The 16,094-nt window shown below is 44.2% G+C and overlaps 2 protein-coding genes across 2 annotated transcripts; one reads left to right on the top strand and one right to left on the bottom strand.

Annotated features, from left to right (window-relative positions):
* Nucleotides 1–1,395: 1,395 nt before the first annotated feature.
* On the top strand, nucleotides 1,396–3,614 carry LOC123075990 (epoxide hydrolase A). Its single transcript, XM_044498466.1, has 3 exons — nucleotides 1,396–1,738; nucleotides 2,706–2,906; nucleotides 3,033–3,614. Exons 1-3 carry the CDS (start codon nucleotides 1,439–1,441, stop codon nucleotides 3,513–3,515), a joined length of 984 nt encoding a protein of 327 aa, XP_044354401.1. The 5' UTR covers nucleotides 1,396–1,438; the 3' UTR covers nucleotides 3,516–3,614.
* Nucleotides 3,615–13,264: 9,650 nt separating this feature from the next.
* On the bottom strand, nucleotides 13,265–15,570 carry LOC123075989 (aspartic proteinase nepenthesin-1-like). The gene is made up of 2 exons (XM_044498465.1): nucleotides 15,348–15,570; nucleotides 13,265–14,154 (listed from the first exon to the last, which is right to left on the bottom strand). Exons 1-2 carry the CDS (start codon nucleotides 15,568–15,570, stop codon nucleotides 13,265–13,267), a joined length of 1,113 nt encoding a protein of 370 aa, XP_044354400.1.
* Between the last annotated feature and the right edge of the window lie 524 nt (nucleotides 15,571–16,094).

The raw sequence follows: 16,094 nt of genomic DNA, 5'->3' as shown, positions 1-16,094 counted from the left end.
ATCTAATCAATTATGCAAACATGTATGTTTGTTCTTTGTTGTGACTTATGAACCACTATAGTGGTTCATTGATTCCTCGATTAGTGTAAGACTCCTTAGTGGCAACGTCTTTCTGCGTCATTACCTTGTTGAAGGCATTGCTCGGATATGCTTCGATTGCTTTTTCAGGGTGAAAACCGAGATTCTGGCCTTGATGGTTGGATCTGGTGGCGGTGGCGCATGAGTGTCGCTCCCTTCCTCAAGGCATTGTTGTTGAAGAACTTCATAGTACGTGTGGTGTCATGAGATGGTTGGTGTGGATATGGTATTTGCTACAGTAGTTTGCCAATCAAATTTGAATGATTTGTTTTTTTCTTGCCCACACATAGCTTTGGTCTATTATGACTTTGCTGGTTGCTGGTATGTTGTGTGTGTGTGTGTGTGTTGTTGTTGTTGTTGTTGTTGTTTATGTGCATCCAAACTATGCAGAGGCCGGGTATGTGCTTAGAGTGTTACATTTAGCTAATAAAATCTACCCTTCGTCGAAAAAATGATATAGCAAGTGCCATCAATTGCTTAATTGGATCAGGCCAGACCACGATAAGTACATAGAGAAATAAGCAACGAGGTTTCCTCTAGTTGGATAGTACCTTGCAGAGTGTTCCACGAATTGGTTACAACATATTACAATGTCATTTGGTTGTATGGATCATGAATATATAAATTAATAATATAAGGTCCAAAACTAAAAATACATATTTGGTTGTATTTGATTACTGTATAATTTTAGAAAAAACATTGTATATAAGTAGCACAATAGAGTAAAAAATATTCTCATACATGTTGTATGACATGTTTGCATGTTGAATGAAAGATGTTAGCGGGGATCACCAATTGTTCATAGGCGCTCATAACCACGAAGTTGTGGCCGGCCTTTCTGATCCGTCGAACGAGTAATTAATTATTTGATGAGCTAGCTGCCTTGATGGATTCCTACTTGGAGGTTGGCTAGCTCGCTGGATGGATAGCACGCACCTAACACATGAACACGACGCGACACACGGCCGATTTGATATTTTCATGGCTACAGGAGCATGTCCCTCCTGCATTATTTCTTTCTTCCGAACTTCTGAAAACGCGATTCCGACCCTCCGAACGGCCGCAGGTGAAGCCAGGGAACAGGAATATTGTTGATTGACGATGCATCACATGCATTCACGTGTTCAAACCACAACGCATCCGCCATCGCATAAAACTAAAAACTAACATGAAAACAGTACCACGGCTGGTAAGTTCTGCCTTTAAATAGCCCCTCCCACAGGCTCGAGTTGCAACGCACAGACACATACACCACAGACACAGAGAGAGAGAGAGAGGGAGGGAGGGAGGGAGAGAGAGAGAGAGAGAGAGAGAGAGAGAGGGGGGGAGAGAGGGGGAGAGAGAGAGTTTTTGGTTGACCATGGAGGGTGTGGTGATCAGACACCGGACTGTGAAGGTGAACGGCATATCGATGCATGTGGCGGAAGCCGGCCCCGAGGTGGACGCCAAGGGGGCGGTGTTGTTCCTGCACGGCTTCCCAGAGCTATGGTACTCGTGGCGCCATCAGATGGACCACTTGGGGGCTCGTGGTTACCGCTGCATCGCACCTGACCTCCGTGGCTATGGTGGCACAACTGCACCACCAGATGTGGCCTCTTACACCGCCTTTCACATCGTTGGTGACCTTGTTGCGCTCCTCGACACCTTAGGGCTTGCAAAGGTACAATTAAGCTTACCTTGTAACCAAATAATATAGTTTGTTTCTCAATTATCCATAAGACACATGAGCACACACACACAACACACCCCCACCACAAGCAGGCCGGTGACACGCCCACAAATCAGATGCTAACACTGATTAAGATCGGAAAGAAATTACAGCATATAGTAGAATGAGATTGTTCAGCGATGGAGGGAGTAAGAACATATTTTGATTCATAGTTAGAGTTTGAAAATGCATTCTATGTGAAATTGTGGGAAAGTAACAAAAATAAAGTGTACATTTACTAAACAAAAGGCCACCACCATTTTTTTATGTTGTGAATAGTTATGACAAGCGAAGTCTATAAAACTGTTGCACCACACATACGACTTAATACTAAAGTCCCTACGGAAAAAAGACTTACAAAACAAATGACCATATCCATATATTCTATTTTATATCATTGTGGTTTTTATAACTAGATGGTACCCCACGTGTTGCTGCGGGGGATTGTCTGCAATATATTTCATTGAGATTTTGTTGTATATAAACATAAATATTTAGATTAATAACATAATAACTAAAAATACATCATCCCGTGCTTAAGTAAAAGATTCCTTTTGTACCTGGCTACCATGTTGTATAATCAAACAAGACAAAATTGTAATAATGCAAATGCCTGATTGGGGACACGTGAAGGAAACAAATATGTTTTTTATGCGCACACACATGGAAGGTGATATTCTATTTATATGTAATATATTATGCAGTGTTTCAGCAACTGTACTAATCTTCTCGCTTCTCCAAGTGAATTCATAAGCCTTGTGTTTTCTCGTTGGGCAAAAACCAAAATTTTCTTGATTATTTGTTAATATCAGGGGAGATTTGTTGTGCAATATAATTCATAAGCCATCCCCTGCATACATTAATGTTGTGACTGATTTGATTTTGACCTCATACCCTACGCGTCATGGTTGAAATGAAGGTGTTTGTGGTGGGGCACGACTGGGGCGCGCTCATCGCATGGTACCTGTGCTTGTTCCGTCCGGAGCGTGTGACGGCACTCGCTAACACCAGCGTTGCCTTCATGCGCAACATCATGATCCGCAACGGCCCCGACTTCGTGAATCCCATAGAGTACTTCAATCGCGCATACGGCCCCAACTACTACAAGTGTCGCTTCCAGGCAAGCCACCATCACGCATTTGTCCGGAGCCCATGAGTAGTTCGTCTATGTATTTTCAGATGCCCATGAGTAACTATTGCACGAAATCATTACAAAACGTATATATGTGTATGGTCCACGTTACAGGAGCCAGGTGTCGCGGAGAAGCAGTTCGCGCCAGCGCACGCCAAGCGCCTCATGAGGCAAATGTTGTGCCATTGCTTTAGCCACGGCGTGTTCTGCGATGAGGAGATGGACGACCACAAGTACCCGACATCACCGCTTCCGCCTTGGCTCACCGAGGCCGACATGGACTACTTTGTCACCTCCTTTGAAAAGACTGGCTTCACTGGTGCCATCAACTACTACCGCAACTTTGACAAGAACTGCGAGCTGGCGGCGCCATGGGCAGACGCCAAAGTGCAGGTGCCGACCAAGTACATCGTGGGGGACGGTGACATCACGTACAACTTTGAGGGGATCCAGGAATACATCCACGGCGGTGGTTTTAAGGAGGATGTTCCACTGCTAGATGAGGTGGTCGTCATCCCCGGCGCCGGCCACTTTATCCAGCAGGAGAGGGCCCAGGAGGTCAGCGACCATATCTATGACTTCATCATCAAGTTCTGATCCCGAAGTCCAGATCGACTCGACTATCCATGTGCTTGCGGTTGTCACTGTTTCATCTTGCGCTTGTCTGTTTATTGTAATGTCATCTGTTTAACATTCTGTTCCCATTCAAGGTGTGTACATGGATTGTTATATATTGTATCCAGTGGCGGAGGACGGAAAAAAAATAAGGTGGGGCGAACTCTGAAGTATAATTTATTTTGATGCAAAACCAACACAGATAACACACACCAGTGTACACTAATATTTTCAAATGATCCTAAATAGAATAACCAGATACAAAGAAAATGTAAACATGTTTGTCCAAATAGAAAAACAATCTAAAACATATCCATTAATAATGAAGCTTTAATGGCGCCTAGAAGGCAGTGCCATGTCCTTCTTTTGAAAATTTTCTTTAACTTTACCAAAATCAAGACTTTTGAATATCCCACGCTCAATGTAACACAACATCAAGCCACGTGTCGAATATGCATTCTCCGTTTCCACGGAATTCACTTAATCTTGATGAACAGAATGTGTCCTAGCATTGCGACTTTCACGGGTACTTGGATTGAAGCTACTAACAGGCTAAAAAATATCTTGTCAAATCTGCAATCCATCCCGAAGTCCAGATGGTCTCAAATATCTCCGACCGCATTGTAGATTGCTATGTCATTCTCTGAAAATGACACTAAAATTCAGAAACATACCTCTCTCGTTCGTATTTGGGAGCCTTTTTCTCCTCCTATTCATCTTGGTCCGAATGCCGGATATCGCTAGTCGCTACTGTTGGCTGCCCGCCTCAAGCGCAGCCTTCACGCCGCGGCGCTGCCCACTCGCGGACTGTAGTCCCGCTGGGCGCTGGCCCCGCCCCAGTGCGCGCTCCTGCTGGCTGCTGCTGGTTGCCACCGGCAACTGGAGCCGCTACTTGTCACGCCTGCTGCCTGCAGATGCTAACACTGACGCTGCAACTGCATCTGCGTGAACTGAACAAGTGCAGTTCGGTTAAGCAGTTAACTGAAGCTGCAACCCTGTGTGTGTGTTCACTGTGTTGGGCCGAGGTCATGTGCGTGTGTGTGGGCTAGAGGCCATGTAAGGTGGCCCAGCGTTTTTTTAGAATGAAGGCTCGAGAGAGAGCCCGGCTTTGAATTAACAAAACCATCAACCGGCCAGGAGTTACATCGGACAGCACCTTACAAGAGGAAAAAAGAAAAAGACGGCAGATACATGGTGTACTAGACAACTTACAAACCTCAACAACACCAAGCACTACAACATAATGGACAACAAAGCTTCGCTTGATGTCGATGATGTCCCCAGCCGCAGAATGAGCACCATAGGTGGAGCGGAAGCACTAACAAGATGAGAACCATCATAGGCAGGGAGCATGCCCTCATCTGCACCAGGAGAGGTGAGCTGCAACAACCTACCCGAAACCATCTCCGAAGAGGATCCCTGCCCCTCGTCCTGGCTCGAAGGACACCGTACCGTCGGAAGATGGGGAAGCTCACCCTAGAGCCAGATAAGATGGCAGCCACGAACAACCTTGAGAGATACTCAGCCCCGCCCCCAGCTGAGACGAGCTCGCCTTGGAAGATCCTTGCCCACACGCATAGAGCCACACACGAAGGGATGAACCTATCAAGATCGAAGGAGCTGAGGAAGGAAGCGCAGAACGATAAAATCGGACCACGCAACCGTCGATCCCCCAATCCCCAAATCAAAACGCCCTCGCATCTCTCGAACCACCTGAGCGGCACCTCCAGGAAGGTGAAGGCGGAGAGCGCCGCTGCCGTCCCATCAAAAAGGATGAGGTTTTCACCCGGGGCGAGAGGGGGAGAGGGGAACAGAACCTCGACGGAGCCTCCAGGGAGGGGCACGGCAACAGTTGATGTCGTCACCGTCGTGGCCGGGCCACACCGGCCAAGGATTTCTCCCAGACTGCCACCACTCCCGCACCCCAAACGCACCAGATCCGGCGACTAGGGACCGCCAAGGACCAACAGCACCGGGGTGGAAGGAGCTATGAGAGGGGGAGGGAAAGACTTGCAGATCTGGCGCCGTCCGCCGGGGAGAAGACCGCACGCGAAGACCAGCCACCAAACGACCGCCGCCACCATGTCGCCCGCGCGGCCGAGGGGGCGGAGCAGCACCCGCGACCACTGCTCGCCGGAGAGCCAGCCGTCGCCTCTCCCTCTGAGGCCGCCGCCTCGGCGTCCGTGGCTCTCTGCACGGAGGCGGAGCAGCAGATCCTCGCCACCACCGTCCTCGTCGGCCGCACTAGCTTGCCCGGAGACCTACTCTGGTGGCGGCGAGGGGGGAGCTAGCACGGGGTGGTGGCGCGCGCTAGGGTTTCGTCGCCGCCCGAGTCGCCCTAAGCGGAGCGACGCGGGGGGCTGGGGGGAGTCAAGGTGGCCCAGCGTGGCAGCTACTATGTACGTCTCACCGAACCAGAAACCAGTGAGTGTTTAGAACGGATCTCCTTTCCCCTTTCCCAAGCTCCTCCTCACCTACTCTGTTCTCTTCCTCACTTCTAATTCTCGATCGCGATCCCCAGGGTGTTACAATCTGGTAGTCAGAGCCTTCAAAAAAAACACCACCTTGCCGCCGCCAACAATCTCTTACCCTCTCGATCGACCGGTAAATTCCACCGTGTCAGCTGCGAGCTGCTCCGGCGAGCTCGCTCGAAATACTGCTCGGGATTCAGTCGATTTGGACCGAGACCATGGCGCTGCCATCTAAGCCCTCGGCGTAGACCCACCGTGTTCTCGACGCCATGTCGGAGACCACGGACAAGCTTCAGAGCCTGCTTGAGACCGTCATATGTCGCCTCAACGCGAATCAGAAGACTGCCCTCGAGCACCACCAACCACATATCGCCTAGAATTACCAGGTCTCCAATGAGCTCAAGCATATCTCGAAGCAGATCGACCTCATACAGGCAGATCAGGACGAGGCCCGCAAGTCTCGCGGGCTCCTCCGTGCATGCACCACCACCGCCGCACCCTCTGCCGGCCTGCCCCACGCCGCTACCCCTCTACACAGACGGAGCGACGTATCTGTCATTTGCATGGCTGGTCAACCACGGGCTACCGCTACTTATTCAACACTCGCCCACGGTGTCAAAGCATGCTCGCAGCACGGATCACTACACCAAACCGCTTAAGCATGATTTTCCGCGTTTCGACGGCGACACCCTGTGCATCTGGCTCAATCGGTGCATTTCTTAGTGCCGCTCTGTTCATGGATGGACTGGCCGCGATGTGGCTGCAGTCGTTTCATCAGACCCACCCGGGCAGACATGGCCAACATTCAGAGCGGTTGTTGAAGCAGAATTTGGACCAGAGGAATTTGAAGTGCAGATGCATCAGTTGGTTTAGTTGCGTCAGAGAGGGACTGTGCAAGACTATCGTCAGCAATTTGATACGTCGATGTACCATCTGCTGTCCTTGGACCCAACCCTGAGCACGCAGTTCTTCAACTCCCGGGACTAACGGACAAATTATGACTGGGCGTCCACTTACAAGCTCCTACTAGTATCAATCGAGCTGCGGTGTTTGCTCGAATTCAGGAAGAGGAACTAGAAGCAAAGGACACCGTGCCACCACATTGTTCCCGTGGGCCGGCCACCGCCTGCTGCACCAGCACCCATTCAGGCACGCGCCGCCACCCTTCCTCGGCCCGACAGCGATGAGTAGGCCAGGGAATGACAGCTCAAGGAATTCAGACGAGCCAACGGCCTCTGTTTCTGTGTTCGCGACAAGTACTCGCACGAGCATCAGTGCAAATGCAAGGGGGCAGATACTCATGATAGAAGTGGGCGATTTTGGGGAGATTCTCTCATATGATACAGTGCACGCCCTGCAAGACAAGACAACTCTTGGCTCCTTCATTTTCATAGACAAGACAACTCAACGTCAACGCGCTACCTCAAGGCAGATGGTTTCTAGAATGTTCATGAATTTCAACACAAATGTTCACATTTTTTTTTGCATATTATAAAAATGTTACTGAATTTTATAAAAAAATGTCTGTGAATTCAATTTATAAACTATTCATAAAAATAAGAACATATTATGAATTGCCAAAAAAAGTTCATTGACTCAAAACATGTTTGTTAATTCAAAAAAATGATTTATCTTGAAAAACATTTCATGCATTTAAAAAAAATGTTCATCTAACAAAAAATTGTGGATGAATTTCAAAGTATTATCAAATTTCAAAAAATGTCCATGGATTCAAAAGATGCTCCTGGGTTCAAAACAATGTTCATGAATTTTTAAAAAAATGTTCACTTTAAAAAAAGATGTTCGTGAACAAAAAATGTTCATGATTAAATAAATGTTTGTGAATTTGAAGAATATTTATAATTTTCTAAACGAATGTTCGTAAAATAAAAAATGTTTATGATTTCAAAAAATAATTATCACATATTTTAAAAGATCTTCAGAAAATGATAAATGAAATGCAAGAAAATGAGAAATGAACAAGCAAAGAACGAAGAGGGAAGAAAACACTAATATGAAAAAAGAACGGAAATAAGTAAAAAAAAAGAAACCGGAAGGAAAATACCGGTCTGGAGAGGTCAAAAATGTGTACGTTCTATGTGGGGTACCTTTAGCGGCCGTTTGTGTAAACGAAGCCAGCACGCACCACTAGATTAGCGGCAGCCCATAAGCGTCCTAGTCGTTCTCTCGCATTAAATTGGCTCACTTGCTCAAAAAAACTCTCTCCCTCACTGGGAGAAACTTTGGAAAATTTCTAGTGGACCGTGACCATTGAACAGTCGACTGTTGACAAATTTCACTGTGGACTTTTGAAATACAAGATCTGAAAAATGTAAATTCGAAACTAGTTCACAAAAGTTTAAAAAGTGATGAATTTTAAAAAGGTCACAAAATTTAGAAAAAGTTCATGAGTTCAAATAAAAAGTTTGCATATTTAGGAAAAGTTCAGAAAAAAGAACGGAAAACACCGGAAGGGAAAACGAATGAAAAAAAGTGAATGAAAACATGATTGGGAGCTTCTGAAAAATGGGGACCTCCTATTTGTGGCAAGGGGCCGCGGTTTTGCATAGGAGGTGGTTCACCTGGGCTTGACCATTCACGCTATCCTTCGCGCGAATGAAAGTTGCAAAAATAAGAGCTCGCTAGTGCTGGAATCCAACACGCGACCTCTACAGGTGCATGCGATGCGCTAACCACCCCCCTTGTCGACCTACTTGTGGAAGATTGGCAGCATGAATGTTAAAGAACCAAGCATAAGCGGCAAAAAACAAAACAAGTTCGCAAAAATCCATAAAACATATGGGCGACAGATCGAATACAAGTCCTCCCGCCAGGAAAGCGTGTCCATAGCGAATGTAGTATATGAGGTTTAGTGTGAAAAATGGCAGCCCAGTATATATGAACTATAATACGTGGCAGATTAAAACTTTTTTTTAAACACAAAATGTGAGTTTTTTTAAGAAAATACTTTTAAAAACACAAACATTATTTGGGAAACTCAAAAGAAAATTTAAACATTATCGGAATAAAAATTGAATACTAGAACATTTTTAGAAATAATGAACTACTTGTTGTAAACGCAAAACATTTTTGTAAAACAATAACAACATTTAAAAAGTGAATATTTTCCAAAATTGCAAACTATTTTTGTAAATCTCGAGCGTTTTTTGAATTTGTGAACTAATTTAGAAAAACATGAACCTTTTTCAAAACTGTAGTGTTTTTCCAATATGTGAAGAACTTTGGATAAAAGGAATATTTTTTAAATTCCCAAAGAAAAATTAAACATGTGAACATTTTTTGCATCTGTGAAATTTTCTGAGAACGAACATAATTTTTCAATTTGTGAACAAATTTGAAAAATAGGAATAAATCTTGAAATTCCTGAACATATTTGAATTTGTGAAGAAAAATTGGAAATAAGAAAAGATAAAGTCGCTAATATTTTTAAATCTGTGAACAACATTTAAAAATGTGAATTTTTTTAATTTGTGTACAAATTTTGAAAATGGCAAGTTTATTTGAAACAAAATATTTTCCGAACATTTCCTGAAATGAAGGGAACAAAATTTGAAATTATATTATTTTATAGAAATTGTCAACCAAATTTGAAAACTGAATGATTTAAGAAAAAATTGTAAGTTGCGAGCATTTTAAATTTTTGTGATGAAAAATAAAAATAAATTTGAGAAAGAAAAGTGAAAATGAAAACAAAAGAAAAAAGGAAAGATAAAGAGATATACTAAAAATAAAAAAAAGTAAAGAAAATAAACAGAAAAAGGGAAAAAAATCAGAAACAGGGAGAAAAAAATGGAAATAAAATCAGAAAATTGAAAAGTTCCGGTTTTGGAACCTTCTAGAAGTTTCCAGAAAATAGAAGAAAAAAAACCGGCTGGAGATCCTAGATGGTTCCCAAAACCGGGAAGGCTGAAAACGCTTGAACGGGCTTGCCCAGTGTGTACGATCAGTCAAATCTTCTGTGCGGGACATCAACAATTTGAGGCAGAACGCGTGAAATAGGGATTTCCCCCGAAATGGGTTGCCCTAGCAGCTCGCAACGTCGCGTGCGGGCTGAGTGCAAATAGTTGGGCCGAGTCTAGTACAAAGGGGGGTGTCGGCCGCTTCGTGGAAACACCTTTAGGTGGCGCAACGGCCGCCGAATAGGATTCGGGCGTGCCAGGTCGTTAACCAGCGACCCACACCGAGTAGGATTGACGTCCCGTACGCTTGGTGTATCTGGCCTTCTTTTGGGAAGCTCCTATAGGACGCATACTACGTCAAATGGAACGCGCGCTGCACGCGGGGTTACACGACTGGGCCGGCCCACTAGAGCTGATTCGCGTTGAACGCAAAACCGCGTGATGCAAAAAAACCGGAAAAATAAAGCAACGTGAGGAATCGACCTCGAGCATTCGATCAGGGAACTTCTTATACCTCACGAAGCTACCCACTTGAGCTGACCACGTCGGCTTATACTTATATATAGCGCGAACTATCAAGACCGAAAGTAACAACAGATTTGAAACATTTATGTTTTTTCTTATATTTCATTGAAATAACGAACAATTTTGAGATTCTCGTTGTTTCTGAAAATACAAAAAAAAAAACGTGAACAAATTTCATAATTCCAAACATATTTCGAAAACAGGAAGAAATGGTGAATAATTTTTGAAATCTTGAACTTTTTCTAAAATGCAAACAAATTTTGAAAATTCCAAACTTTTTAAAAAACGTGGATTTTTCTTGAAATGCCAACGTTTTTATGAACAAAAATGAACAAAAAAGAAAAATAATGAACTCATTATCAATAACGTGAACATTTTTTGAATTTGAGAACAAATTTTATAACCGTGAACAGTTTTTGAATTTGAGAACAAATATTGTAATCAAGAACATATTTTTAAAATCCAAACAAAATTTCAGAAACCCGAACATTTTTAGAAAAAAGTGTTTTTTGGTTTATATTTTTTTGAAAAGAAACAAAAAAGAGAAGAAAAAAGTAAAAAGTAAAAGAAAACCAAAAACAAGGAAAAGAAATAGAAAACCTAGAAAAGCCGGTCCGGAAAACCTTTAGAAGGTTCCAAAACCGGTTAAAACCGGCTTGAAACCATAGAAGGTTCCCAAAACCGAAAACGTGCTGAGCGCTGTAAATGGGCCGGCCCAGTCAATCGCTCGCTCGCACATCCCTGTGCGAAGCGTCGACAGTACGACGCAATATGCGTCCGAGAGCAACTAGTTAACGAACGCTCCTTCGGGAGCCTCGCAATGATTAGCGGCACTTTGGCACGCTCCCAGCCACCTCGCCACGTGTTGCGCTCTGGATGCTTCTTTCAAATTTTTTTGCACGCGTTTTCGGGTTTTTAAACGGTTTTTTCCGGTTTTTTTGAGGTTTCGGTTTTCAACCGGTCTTTCTGAACTTTTGGACCAGAAATTTTTTTCCCGCGAAAAAACACATTTTTTTTCTTTCGCGAGAGTCACGGTTTTGCTTACGCAAGAGTCACGGCCGTGCCTCACGGAAACAGGAAAAAACACATTTTCTGTTTTTTTTCCTTCAGTGAGAGGCACGATTTTGCTTTCGAGAGAGGCACGGTTTTGCTTACGCAAGAGTCACGGCCGTGCCTCTCGGAAACGGGAAAAACGCGTTTTCCGTTTTTTTCCTTTCGCGAGAGGCACTGTTTTGCTTCCGCGAGAGGCACGGTTGTGCTTTCACGAGAGGCACGGCCAAGCCTCTCGAAAACGAAAAAAAACGTGTTTTCTGCTTTTTTTTCTTTCGCGAGAGGCACGGTTTTGCTTTCGCGAGAGGCAGGGGTGTGTTTTCGCGAGAGGCACGGCTGTGCCTCCTCGGAAACGGAAACAAAATGCGTTTTCTCTTTTTTTTTCTTCTACGATATGCACGGTTTTGCTTCCGCGGGAGGCATGCTTGTGATTTCATGGGAGGCACGGGCGTGCCTCTTTCGGAAAGGGAAAAAACCCGTGCTCCCGGTTCGGTTTTAGTCCTTTTTTTCGTGAAAAAAGTTCGTCAAAACCTATCAACATGGGACCTAGTTTTGAAGATCTGAATGCGAGGAATCCAACGGTGAAAACGGTTCGGGATTTGGACGCACGGTTTAAGAGATAACACGTTTTGAATAAACGAATCTACGAAAAAGGGAAAACTCGCAGGTTGCAACAAGTGGCGCACATGCAGTGCGCCACTTGTCGCAACTGAGAAGGTGGGAGTGATCTTTGCAAGGAGTACTCCTTAACCAGTGAAGTACTCTTAACTAGTGATTTCGGATTTTCCCTTCTTTTGTTCCGTGCCTCAGTTACCGCTGCTCTGCATTGCTGCGCTGCATAGGACCTAGCACACGGGGCAGCTGCTGGGCCTACTGCAACAGCAGAAAAAAAAGAATTCCGTTATCCTGTTGGATTAGGACCGAGTTAGAAAAAAAACCGTAAGGCTTGAGCTAGATTCAATTTTTATTAAAAGTCAATTACACCGGTGATGTTAGAACTTGGTGCAAACGATCACTTTAGTGCTAGAACTTGTCACATACATTGAACTGGTGCAACAACTTGAGTCGGGCGTGCAAATACGGTGCAAACCATGTTTGATACGAAAACCATGCTAACTTGGCGCGCCAACTGGCAAGGGGTCTGCTGTCAAGAACTGGAAGGCAGATAGGACTGCGTGTGTCTGCTTTTTTGCAAAAAAAAACCTTAAATCTTTTATCTCATGAAAAAGAGCCCTGTGTATGGGTTAGAAGGCATTTTATTTTTTCCGCCCCTATGACACATGGGTCCCAGCTGTCAGTATTGGAAAATTAAACGGGAAAAAGAATGCCTCACGACTTGAACGCGCGACCTAACGCAATAATGCTAGCCGAATTAACCACACCACCAATCGCAGTATTCTAAAAAATTTAAGATAACAAGCCATTATGTTTTGTTTTTGAGATGATAACAAGCCTTCATGTTTTTTTTTGAGGGGTACAAGCCTTCATGCCGGACGCATGTGAGGCTTAAATGGGTTGCAAATAGTGTGGCCCATTTTTCACGCACTAGGTTTTTTTGAGGTATTTCTAAAACCTATGTAATAAAAATAATGTTAAAATATTCATGTGTTATAAATATTATAATTTTTTGTGGGGATATAAATAGTATACACAAAGACGATAATTAGTAATTAAAAACATTTAAATATACACACATGTATTGTATAAAAATGTTTCACTATATTTGCACTGTATTTGCATGCTCGAAGCAAGTTATTGCACCAGTTCAATGTATGCTATAAGTTTTAGCATCAAAATGAACGTTTGCGCCAAGTTCTGATACCGCCTGTGTAATTGACTCTTTTATTAACGACAGGGTAATAGCTTGAAACAAGCGGTCATAAGAAATTTGTCCATCCCTGTTAGCCACGCGAGCCGTGAGTTCCCGGAGAACGGACCGTGTGATCACAGTGACCCCGCCGCTGCCGTTTTGTTTCAGAGCAAACACCATCGGTGGGATGGGCAGTCTTGTGTGTCCCACGCTTATCCCGACGAGTGGGACATAATAGAATGGGTACTTTTTTGGGACTTGCACGAAAGACATGGACATCACAGGGCTGCCGCCGCTAAGGCTCGCTGAGGCGCCGACGAAAAGATGGCTGCTGGCACCGGCGGTGGCGTTGCGGCGCAGATAGGGGGTGTGACAGTATGAGAACTTTTTGGCGCCCACCTGAGAGATGAGACCGGACGCCCCGCCGTGGAGGGACCCCGGAGTGATCATCAGCGAGTCGACGCAGCCGAACGTGAGCCGCGCCGTGCCGTTTTGGAAGGCGAAGACCTCAGAGCCAATGGACCCTCTGGCGATGCCAGCACCATAGAAGGCCCCGAAAGCACAGCTGCCGCCCCTGGCGCAGGAGTGCTCCAGGTTGGCCAAGCACAAGCTGTCGTTGCATGCCACGGGATGGAAGCTGTCCGAGTTGGACGCGGTATAGTAGGGCAGGCCCTGCTTGACGCAAGATCCTTTGAGGCTGCAGGTGGAGCACTGCGTCCAGATGAGGTCACTGCCTGTGTCGACGATGGCCTCCGCGCGCTGCGGTGGGTTGCCGATCAGGTACTCAGCGATGTACTGGCTGGTGTTCCAGTGGACCGGCACGCTCACACTAGTACAAAACAGGGCTTTCGTCACAGGGCAATATTCACATTAGTCCCGGTTTAGTCACGAACCGGGACTAATGTGAGCATTGGTCTCGGTTCGTGCAGCTAAGGTATTAGTCCCGGTTCACCTGGGCCCTTTAGTCCTGATGCCACGAACCGGGACTAAAGGGTGCGATGCCCATTAGTACCGGTTGGTGGCACCAACCGGGACTAAAGGACTAATGGGCTTTGAGGCATTAGTACCGGTTCATGGCACGAACCGGTACTAAAGGGCCCATCAAACTCTACTCTCCCCCCCCCCCCCCCCCGACCGTCTTTTCAGTTTTAGAAAAAACAAAAGAAAATGATGGAAATGTCAAAAAAATAAAATAAAATAAGTTTCCCATGTGATATGTGGTCTAGTTGTTGGGAAAATTAACAAATATGAATTTCGACTTTATTTGCAAAATCTCTCTAGAATTTCTTAAAATGGGCATAACTTTTGCATACGAACTCGGATGAAAAAGTTTTTTATATGAAAAATTATCTACTCGAAAAGTTACATCCGATTTTAACTGGGGGAACCCCGTTAAACATTTTCAAAATCCTCAAAAACCTAACAGAAAAAAAGATACGGGGCTTCTAAGATCTGGAGAGGCAAAAAAATTCAAAAAAATTCAAATTGTGGTCAAACTGTGGTCAAACAATGACCAAACTAATTATTCTAGAATATTAGTGTTACTAAATAATTATTTCAGTTTTTTGAATTTTGGTCAAATCTGGTCAAACTGTGGTCAAACAATGGTCAAACTAATTATTCTAGAAATATTAGTGTTACTAAATAATTATTGTTTTTTAAAACAATAGTTTCAAACTCAAACAGTGAAATGTGTCACTTCATGCTCAAGCTAAATTCCTGAGGGTTAATAGAATTGACATCTTACTATTGTCAGGAAAACAACAAGTGCAGACTTGGAAACGAGGGAGAATAGAACCCGGAAGTTAAGCGTGCTCAGGCTGGAGTAGTGAGAGGATGGGTGACCGTCCGGAAAGTTAGATGATTTGGAATGATGAGGGGTGATTAGAGATTAGAGGATAAATGAGTAGTGATGAGGGGTGGTGATTAGAGATTAAAGGTTAAAATAATTCAGAAATTTGAAAATAAAAAAAAAATGAAAAAAATTCGCAATTTTTTTTTCAAAAAAATAAAATAAACCGGGACTAAAGGCCCTTACCAACCGGGACAAAAGCCCTCTTTTCTACTAGTGTCACGTCAGCAAAGGACACCAGCCGCTGCCAGCTGCTGGCCATGGCGCGCTGCACGCGCTCCGCCGTGGTGTAGCTCCCCTTGCCATCAACATGGGTGAGCTCCATGTGGAACCCCGCGCTACTACAAGTAACTAGGGTAGCAGCAGTGGAGCACAACACAACAACGATCAGCACCAGGCTTATTTCCATTGTTTCACTCGTTGGTTCGGTGCTGGCTCCTCACCATGTTCTAGCTTAATTGCAACCTGTGGCCTCCATATATATATGCATCTCTACTACTCCCTCCCTTCCTAAATATAAATCCTTTTAGAGATTCGAATGCGGACTACATATGAAGCAAAATAAGTGAATATACACTCTAAAATATGTCTATATACATCCGTATATAGTCCGTATTGCAATCTTTGAAAGGAATTACATTTAGGAACGTAGGGAGTATTAAAGGTGAATTTGTTTGTAGTCGTTCGCACACAACCACTAATGCAAAAATATAGAAACAGAGTGCAAATCAATTTAAAAACCAAGCCATTAATGTAATTAATTAGACAATTAAATGCGCAATTAATTAGATAATGTTAAATAGGAATATTTTTGCACTGAATCAATTTGAAAATTGATTCATTAATATGAAGGCTGTTAATTAGGCCTACAGATAATTAGAAGTAGCTAATTTTCTAGTTAATAAGACAATTAATGAATTAAGTAGAAAATTA

Source organism: Triticum aestivum, chromosome 3D (assembly GCF_018294505.1).
Source record: "Triticum aestivum cultivar Chinese Spring chromosome 3D, IWGSC CS RefSeq v2.1, whole genome shotgun sequence".
NCBI lineage: Eukaryota > Viridiplantae > Streptophyta > Magnoliopsida > Poales > Poaceae > Triticum > Triticum aestivum.
The sequence above is the reverse complement of the archived record's forward strand: the minus strand, read 5'-3'. Positions and strand labels throughout refer to the sequence as shown.